A 10,543-nucleotide genomic window follows, 5' to 3' on the forward strand; every position below is an offset into this window, starting at 1 on the left:
ATTTATTTATTTATTTATTTATTGGCAGAATTGTAAATTGAACTTGGGCCCTTGCACATGCCAGGCAAGCACTTATTCTACTGAACTATCTCCCTGGCCCTCTGAAATACTTCTAAATTTTCTAATTTCGCTGTCTTTCCAAATGAATTATAGAATAATTTTTTTCTTTATAAAAAAACTTAAAGATGTAGACAGGAATTGATTTAAACCTACAGATCAATTTGAGGGGACTGACATATTTAGTGTTTAAGGTAGTTTAGATCTATTAGCCATTTATTTTTCTAATTCTTCAAAACTATATTTACCAACATTCACTATTCTAGTAATACTATTTCTTCTCCTCTCAATCACATTTTATTCTTTTCCTGCCTTCTTAAAGGGTTTAAGGCTACCAGTAATTGTCCCCCATATGCACTTAGAATATCACAATATCTTTTGATTTCTCAATAAGGTAACAGAAATGGTCTGCAGTTCAGCAGCTAGTCAATTAACACTTTAATAAGTATCTTTGGGAATCTTCTCATTTTCTATAAGAAAGCTGACCCACTCCAAACAAAGTTCCAAACTATAATCTCAATGACAAAACACACTGTTTTCAAGTCTACATTTGAAAAAGCTATTGGCAAGACGTCTAGTTTCCAGTCCAGCAAATATGGGACTCAGAAGTCCCTACTCTGTCCTGTCAACAAGCTGAACCAAACATAAAAATGAATAATTGTTAGATTATGCACAAGAAGAAAGGTGAAAGGGCACAGTCCTGCCCCCCAAATTAGAGATGGACAGGTGGATATAGAGAATCACAATTTAGCAGAGAAAATCCAGCAGCAGAAACCATGCCTACATGCACTGCCTGGTTAGGAAAACCTACCCTGTAATTGACAAATTGCTGAAGGCTCACTGTAGACAGGCTGAGAGATTAAAAGCTTCAGGGAGGCCCAATTATAAAGAAGCTTCACAAGTGTGAGCCACACCACCAGGAGCTCAACTGGATCCTCACATTAAGTTTCAGAGACAAATACTCTCTTCCCTTAGAAGGAGGATGGAAAGATAGTTGCTCTAAATTGCACCAAACCATTGTCTTTTAAAGAAGGCATGTCCCATGAGAAACTATTTCACCAGAGTCTATGATGAGGTTTTATCAAATCACAATCTACATGAAAGAAGGGAAATAACTAACTGCAGCCAACTGTGCTACTCTGTCCCCACTTAAGTGGGGATGAGTGGAGTGGGAGGAATACTGAGAAACTGGAGTTCACAGCCAAGTGGCTGAGCCTTACTAAAAGACTGAGATTTAGCTGTGGGACTACGGAGCATTCTTTCCCTATCCCTAACACACACACACACACACACACACACACACACACACACACACAGAGCACACCACCAAAGGACAATATATTGCAATTCCTTTTACCCAGTACCTCATATATACCTTTCAATTAAAAACAAAACAAACAAACCAAAAAAACAAAAAACAAAACAAAAAAAAAACCTACAAGGCATACTACAAAGAAAAAAAAGAAAAGATTTAAAACCAGAGTCAGACATGGCAGAAATGTTAACAGTATCAAATGAGGGATTTTTTTTTTTTTCAAATGAAGGATTTTAAAAACTAGTATTAAGACTAATGGAAAAAACAGCATGCAAGAACAAATAATGGAAGTATATATAGATGAAAATTCTGAGAATATGAATTACTAGAGATTAAAAACAAAATCAAACAGAAATGAAGAATACTTCTGATGAACTCATTAGTACACTCAGACACCACTGAGGTAAAAAAATCTGAGCTCAAAAACACAGAATGAAAAATTTCCAAACAAGCAAAAAGAAGATTTGAAAACAAATGACAGGACAGATACTCAAGAACTGTGGGACAACTATAAAAAGGTACACTATTCATGTGATGGGAATACCAGAAAGAAACCAAAGATGAAAGAAACAGAAATATTTAAAGCCATTATGTGTGAGAATTTCCAAAAATTAATGTGAGTCACAAACCACAGATCCATAAACCCAGAAAATATCAAGTAGGATTAATGGAAAAAGAAGAAATATAACCTACATTTAGGCGTGTCATTTTTTCAAAAACAGGGAATCCAGACAAAAAAAACAACCCTGAAAGAAGCTGGGGATAGGAGGAGGGATTCCGGTAGAGGAATAAAGAATCACAATTGACTGCTACTTAGAAACCACACAAATAAGAAAGTAGTGTGAAACAGTAGAGTTTCTTTTTTTAAAAAATCAACCTATAATTTCAGACCCTGAAAAGTTATTTTTCAAAAGTGAAGAAGTGGGGAAATGAAGTAAAGAAATAAGAAAGGAAAGGATACACACACACACACACACACACACCCCAGTTAAGGTAATTGTACTACTAATTTCTATTGGTTTATTGAAAAGAACAGTTAATGCTCAATTGTTTGATCAATTTTTTGTTTTTTGTATTTTAGGGAAGGGCCTACAGTGTGTTCAGAGTCTCACTAGTAGATCGGACTCATAGTGATGCACCTGTTTATAGCCTCCCAAGTGCTGGGATTACAGGGGAGCACCACCACACCTAGTCTCAATTGCCATCTCAGTCGGCCCTGACGGCAGGGCCGGCAATGGGCAATGGCAGGATTGAACTCCTGGGCCCTGCGCCTGTTTACAGGCGCTTTAATCCGCTGAGCTATTTGGCCAGCCCAGTTTGATCAATTTTGTACGCCTATATCAAATAATGTGAACAACTACTCTGAAGATAACAATATGCAATATAACAACCATTGTTAACTTCTTATCATCTTGTTTTGAAATTCTGTACCATTTTTGTTTTTAAAACTTTTTACTCTCCCTATTTCTTTTTCTTTTTTTGGTGGAACCGGGGATTGAACTCAGGCCCTTGCGCTTGCCAGGGAAGCGCTTATACTACTGAGCCATCTCGCCGGCCCCCTGAACTTTTTATTCTCTTTAAAATAAAAACAAGTGAAGAACAAACAGAGACTTCCTCAGAAAAAAACTGGAGATATTCACTGCCAGTAGAAATCTGTTGTATTGCCAGAAACATTTACCAAAAATGCTCTTTAAATAAGAGAAATTTTTGTCAGTTATTTTGTCCCAGCAATGAGAGAAAAGTTAACTGAGACATCACTAATGCCAAAAAAAAGTCATGTGTTGAAGGGAGATTTCTATCATGAGGGTACTACAGCTACATGTTCCACTGGGAGATGTACCTAGCAAGAAGAGACAAGGACACCGGGCCTGATCTGGAAGAGTGTGTATCACTCCACAGTTCCTCGCTTCTCTCTGCTTCCTGGCCACTGTGACAGTGAGCAGCCTTCCTCCACCAGACCTTCCCACCATGCGCTTCCTGCCCTACAGCTGACCAACTATGGACTGAATGCTTTAAAAACCATGAGCCAAATAAACCTCTTCTCCTTTAAGCTGTGAGTGTCAGGTATTGTGCCTCTGCAATGAGAAAAATAATTGAAGACCAAATCTGTCTTTACAAATAAGTGTCCTATTAAACTTAACATAAATTCTCTTCTGTAGCTACTCTGCTATCTCCAAAACTGCCATTTCCTTGCCTATGGACATTTCTCCTACCATTTTCTTAACAATGGCTTTCTGTTGATAGCCGTCCATCCTTCAAAATCCCTCCATTAGGTTATTCTTTTTTCTTAAAGTAATACAAATTTTATAGTACTTGTAACACACAGTGTTGTCTTTCAACCAGTTATTCATATTACCAGATATACACATATAAAATTAGAAGAAAAAAGAAAACAATGTATAAGAAATTAAGAGAAAAGTATAAATAATTGAAAAAAGGAGACAAAACAAATTAAGTATTAATTGCACAGTACAATTGTCCAAACCATCCTGCTTACATACTCTCTTAAGTAAAATGTCATAGAAAGAGCATAAATTATGGAGATAGGCTGATTTAGACCTTAAGCTAGGGTTGGGTGGGAGGAACACTGAGAAACTGGAGTTCATAGCCAAGAGGCAGAGCCTTGCTAAAAGACTGAGATTTAGCTGTGGGACTACGGAGCATTCTTTCCCTATCCCTAACATACCACACACACACACACACACACACACACACACACACACACACACACACAGCACACCACCAAACTTACTGACTCTTGACTCTGAGGGTGGATTTCCTCTGGTATGAAGTGGAACAACACCCATTTTTGGATGATATCTAACCCACAGAATTATTGTAGGACATAAGTGATATCAATGGCACAAAGTAAGGGTTAAATAATCATTAAGACCTTACTCCTTTCTCTGAACTCTTTGCAATTTGTTTATATAACTCATTTAGCAATTCACTTTGCACTCATTCCATGTCTTACACTTTTACCCTAAATGATTATTCTAATGTTTATTTCTATGTCTTATTTCCAAACAGGCAAGAAACTTCTTAAAAGTCAGAAATAGCTGAGGATGATGACCTATACCTATAATACCAGCACTCAGGAGGTTGAGGCAGGAGGATTATAAATTTAAGGCCTAAGCTACATAGCAAGTTCAAGACCAGTAGAGACTAATAGTGAGATGGGGAAGGGGGGAACTAAAATCAGGACTGTGTTAGACCTACTTTTAGTGCAATCCTATTTATAAAATAGGACTCATATATTTCCTCAGTTTACTAAAAAATAATCCGTTTTGAAATTGGTACTAACATTTTAAGAATACTAAATGTTCATTAACACAAGGCACATCCACTGAAAGGTAAAGGAAAAAGCAAGGAGGGAGGGAGAGGTGTAGGAAGGGACACAGTGTGAAATAAACAAAATACATATGAAATTCTGATAAAAGAGACTACAACATGTTTAAAGGAAGGGATGACTTGAGAAAATCACTAAGTAAAAATAAAGATGTAATATTCTGTAATGTTGGAATCAACCAACAAGAGAAAAAACAGGATTTTTTTTTACTAGTTTATTTAAAAGTACAGGCATATAATCAGAGCTCAGGATTAAAATGGTTTTCAACCCACTTGACAATATCAGAAAAATAGTTTTTACCTGGAATATCATCCTGAGAAGAATTGTATGAGTACAGATATAGCCAAGAGGAAAAATGATGTGGTTAGTTAAGAATCCTTGTCAAAAATATAGATCTAAAATGAGTAGTCTTTCCAAATTCCAGGAGACTAAGACTTAGCGTCTAGCAAGTAACATCTTTAAATGTTCTAATCTAATGATATTTTCATATTTATAAACAATAGTCTTCAGCTAGAAAACTGAAGTATGTTTGAACGACAAGAAAGAACTGTGGTTTCTTATGCAATAATTTACTTTTTTTTTTTTTTAATAATTTACTCTTAAGACCACACTATTATCTTAAAAACTTCACATACTTTATAATTTTTGGAGAATTTTCATGTTTTTATTTCCAATTTCTGTAACTACTAGGTATATTTATCTGAATAGCCAAGAGTCAAAATGAAACCTGATATAGTCTTACTCCCACCCCTAGTCCTGGGGACCGAATCTAGAGCTTCAATCATGCATACTGTGCTTGGAAACTTAGCTGTACCTACAGCCCAAGTACAATTTTTAAATTGAAATATTCTTTCTTTAATGTTTCAGAACATTACTACTAACAAAATCAGTATTTTAAAAGTTACAACTTAAAAAAAACCCCACTAAAACAAAAACTTTCTCCTCTTTCCACATTCATATTCCCTTGTTAGTACGTATTTGCAGTACATAATGATTACAATTTATCACAGGGAGTTGGTACATGCACACCTTCAAATTCTCCTTAGAGCATTTAAGAAAATAGTCACTGCTATCTCAGAAAGTGGTTCCCAAAGTGGAGTCCCTAGACCAGCATCACCATCACCATCACCACCAGGCAGCAACTGCATCACAGACAAACATCCTCAGCCTTACCCAACCTACCACATCAGAAATTCTACAGTTAACCCAAGAATCTTGGTTTTAACAGGCCCTCCATATGATTCTGATGAAGGTCAACGTTTGCAAATAAGTCTTATAAAATGGTGGAGTTTCTTTCTAATACACCAGTAACCCTTGATATACTTCTTAGCATCCTTTTCACACTTTGCATAACCATCCAAGTTTTTCTCATTTGAATGATGAATTTACCAATAACTTTGTGGTGCTTTCTAACATAAGCCATGTTTTAAGATAGATATAAAGTAATTCCAGATGCCTGAGAGGTTGAATAAGAGAGCTGAGATTTCTAGGCAACATTGGGTGTCTAAATAAAAAAAATGAAAAGGGATGGCTGGGAATGTTGCTCAGTGGGTTCCTGTAACTCAGTTCCTGGGTTCAATCTCCATTTGGGGTGGCAAGGCAGATAGGTTCAACAAACAACTTTAAGGAAACTGGATATAGCATACTTCTTTTGAAAAGCAAATCATATGCAAATGTAACTAAGTGCTTTTTAGAAGTGCTCTATAGGAATACTGATGAGAAGTAGGAAGTTTTAGATACCATACATATACATGAATATAAAAGCAGGAGCATCTATTTGGTAATACAGATAAATAATGACATCAAAGCAAAATAATCCAAATCATCACAAAAGTATTTTGGTTGATGAGAAATGTGCCTAACACCATAATTAATAAATCTGGTAGAAACAGACCTCCATTTCTAGATATGACATGGTAATTCATAGCTAGATGCAATGAAGGACTGACTTACCTATGTACATAATGCAGTTGATGAACTGAGTCAATTGCTATCACCATCTCCGCCAAGTAAAATCGAGCCATATCTTCAGGCAATCTATCTTCAAATTTGCTGAGCAGAGTAAGCAAATCCCCACCAACATAATAATCCATAACTAGGTACTGTGAATGAAAAAATAATGTAATCAATAAATAATCAGAGTAAAACAATGTATCCCAAGAAGTGTATACGATGACCATCAGTAGTCGTCATAATACTTTTAAAATTCATACAGTAATAAAATTTTTTAAATTGAGATACTAGACAATATAGAATTCCATTTTCGTTCTGGCTGTATTTTACAAAGTAGTATTATCATCTTTTTTTTTTTTTCCAGAACCAGGGATCCAACTCAAGACCTTACACTTGTCAGGTAGGCACTTAGGCTGCTAAGCTATCTCCCCAACAGAGTATTATCACCTTTACCAGCAATGAACCATCAATTTGCCAACATTTCATAAAACACTGAATATTTTAATTTTCCAAAATATAAAAGAAAAAACATACTCACAATATAAGATAGTCATTATTTGATACAAATCATTTATCTGCATCATTACAACATTTTTAAAATTTCACCGTGGATCATTAAGGTTCCTAAAATTGGCACCAGTCTATGGATCAGCATTTGGAAGCCACTATTATATAAACCACCATATGTTTCTCTTCCCATTTCTGATAGAATACAAAGAAGAAATGGATTTTTCTCAAGTATATGCAAACAGAAGCCAACATAGATGTGGATTTTTACGGATATATGTGCCGCATGCATATGTGTGTATGTACATCTGTGCGTACACACCAAAAAAGAGGAATATACATCAAAATATCCACCAGATAGCCTTGTGTGGTCAGGTTACAGTGTTAAAGCTTTTTGTTATATCCTACATTGCTTTCTAAACAAGTGTTAGCATATATGTGTGCATGCATATGTAGCATTTCTCATGAAGGATAAAAAACAGAAGACATGTAAACATCAATTATATCTTGATGTTACAGTGATTTTTATTGTGGAATGGAAATATTTCAAGATATGACTGAGTTGACATTACAACTTGGAATCTTGGGCCAGGGAGAGAGCTCAGTAAAATAAGTGCCTGCCCGGTAAGCACAGGGTCCTGAGTTCAATCCCTAGTACCAGAAAAGACAAAAATAAAAACACCAATTCAGAATCTTGAGAAAATTTAAATTTTTTTATTACTACACAAGAAAATTATAAGCATAAGAAAATAAGGCAATGATTTTGAGTGTTTCTAACCTCTAAAAAAATGTACACTAAAGCAAAAGCCTAATTTGAAATATTTAAAGCCCTGAAAATTATGAAAATCCTATACAAAATTTCAGTTAATGGCTTACTTGCAATATTTACTAGCCCTAATGTTTAACAAACTCTATCCTATGATTAATGTAAGTTAATGAAATGTAACAAAAGTATATTAAGAAAAATGTTGCAGGAAATGAGAATGGATATAAACAATTCTATATCTCTTTAAAAGACTATGAGAATAGTAGCAAGCAAGAGACTTTTTAAAGTAAAAATTTAAAAACAAGCTTACTATTAAAATGGAATGTATTACTCATGTGTAGAGTCATAAAACATAAGTAATCCTTTAATAAACATTTACTGAGTGCCAATCACAATACTTTTTGTAAGAAAGACAGAAAATACTCAGGGAATAAAGGTCTCTATATCAAAGGCTGTTTTCTCTTGAAAGGTGTAATAGTTGATGGCCTAAGTTTAGAAACTTAACTAAATAGGCTCTGTAATTCTATTCTATACCCTAGGGAGTAGAAGACCTGCCCTAGGGCAGATGTCTATACCCTAATGTGTAGAGGACCCACTCTACCTCAGCTCTTTGCCTGGACTGAGTAAAAAGGAAATAAGGAAGGACAGACTGGCTTCTCTTCTTCAGAGTAGCTCCAGGCTGTTTTCAGCCTGAACATCATCTCTCAGCTTCTAGTGCAGACTCTCTAGCTTCTGCCTCAGATCCTTCAGCCTTCTGGCAGAGACTCTTCAAGCTTCTGTTGCAGACCCATTGGCCTCCTCCACAGGACTTGCAGGGGACCCTGGAGTGAATTCCAGACCTTGGACTTAAATGTTCAGCCTCCAGTGTGCAGATATCCATCTTCTTCATCCAACTCTGTGTCTGATCATCATAAGCCACAATCATAATTTCTTATGCATTTGTGTATCTTCTATTGTATTTGTTTCTCACTGACTGATGCAAGAGCACTGTATTTTTTTTTTTTCCACACCAGAATTTTAGGAGATCTGAGTACAACATTCACCATTCTAAAATAATTATCTTTTAATGTTTTTGCTACCCATGGTCAGCATTCAAAACTTAGATTTCTAGGGGCCAAGGGAGATAGCTCAGAAGAATAAGCACTTGCCTGGCAAGCACAGGATCCTGAGTTCAATCCCTAGTACCGAAAAAAAAAAAAAAAACACCTTAGGCTTCATCTTCAATCTTTACCAATATAACACTTTGTGTTTTCTTTTAATAAGCTCCAAAAAATAAAAAATAAATAAACTCCAAAGCCTATGGATCTCTTTTCTTCTAAACTTTCCAGTACGGTGCCTTAGTGAAACTCTTCTGTGATAAATATTCCTAAAATAGAACTAAAAATAATGAATATGAAAATATTCTGGTTTTTCTTTGCCTACTAGACTGGGTTCTGGCTTTGCCATATTCTTTTGCCACTTTACCCTCAGAAATAAATTAACTGCTATTAAGATAGAATTCAGTAACTTAGGGAAAGAAGACAACAAAATTCTCGAGAAAAAAAAAGTTCAAAATGAAATTTTTGGTGTCAGAGACACAAGATGCACCAAAGGAAGAGAGAGGTAATAAATTACATCACATATAAATAATATTCCTTTTAATCATAAAATATCTCTGTGAATATAACCAATATCTGGAAGTCATTCTTTTATATTTCCTCCTTGATTTGCCACATTCAATTCAATATCAAGGAATGGTGTCTACTAAAGCTCTGTGGATTCTACCTACTTCTATTCCTACCCAATACAGAACAATCCCAATGTATACTCTTTTGACTATTGCTACAGGCTTAAGGGCAAAGTAAGTAAGTAGCTGTCCATACCAACCTTTTATTATGGTAATAATTTTCTTGGCAATAGAAAATAGAATACAGAACAACAGAAGAACAAGTAAATTCATTCACAAATTCAACAGGTATTTATAAGCGTTCCTACAATATGGGGTAGTGACATCACACTAATTTAATGAGAACACAACCATAAATAAGATACACTTCCTGTCTTCACAGAATTTATAATCTAACAGAGAAGAAAACATAAAGTGGGGAATTTTGATATACCAGAAATACCCTGACAAAAATAAACACAGGAGGTCGTTACTGGCTTTTAAAGAAAAGAGTCAGGCATGGTGGCACACACCTGTAATTCTAGTGCTTGGGAGGCTGAGGTACGAGGACCACTGTGAATTCCAGGCCAACTGGGGCTACAAAGTAAGTTCAAGGCCAGCCTAAACTGCAGAGGAGACTCTGTCTCAAAATCAAAAACAAAAAACAAAATAATCCAACCTCTGAATCATATTCATTTGTCTGAAACTTGTTGTTCATCAAGGTGTAAAGGTTATTTTCTTAGGTAGAGCACCTACCCACTAAAATAAATAACCTATTGTTTATTCCAATTCAATTGAGATATCATCTCATCACATGTAAGATAACAAATACTGGGGGAATCAAACCAGATGATGTATGTGAATGAGAGATACATCAACTGGAAAATCCTCCATAGCTGCGATTTAATAAAAACAAACCAAAATAAAAAGATGAGAAAAAGGCAAAAAAAA

At 35.4% G+C, this 10,543-nt stretch overlaps 1 protein-coding gene across 1 annotated transcript in view; it reads right to left on the reverse strand.

The window, feature by feature from the left end:
* Cdc42bpa (CDC42 binding protein kinase alpha) overlaps nt 1–10,543 on the reverse strand; it is a 358,545-nt gene that overhangs the window by 212,465 nt on the left and 135,537 nt on the right. The window contains exon 5 of the mRNA XM_023710189.1: nt 6,675–6,823. Coding sequence (XP_023565957.1) covers nt 6,675–6,823 — 149 coding nt within the window. The remainder of the gene's footprint in view (nt 1–6,674; nt 6,824–10,543) is intronic.

Source organism: Octodon degus, unplaced genomic scaffold (assembly GCF_000260255.1).
Source record: "Octodon degus isolate 3935 unplaced genomic scaffold, OctDeg1.0 scaffold00017, whole genome shotgun sequence".
NCBI lineage: Eukaryota > Metazoa > Chordata > Mammalia > Rodentia > Octodontidae > Octodon > Octodon degus.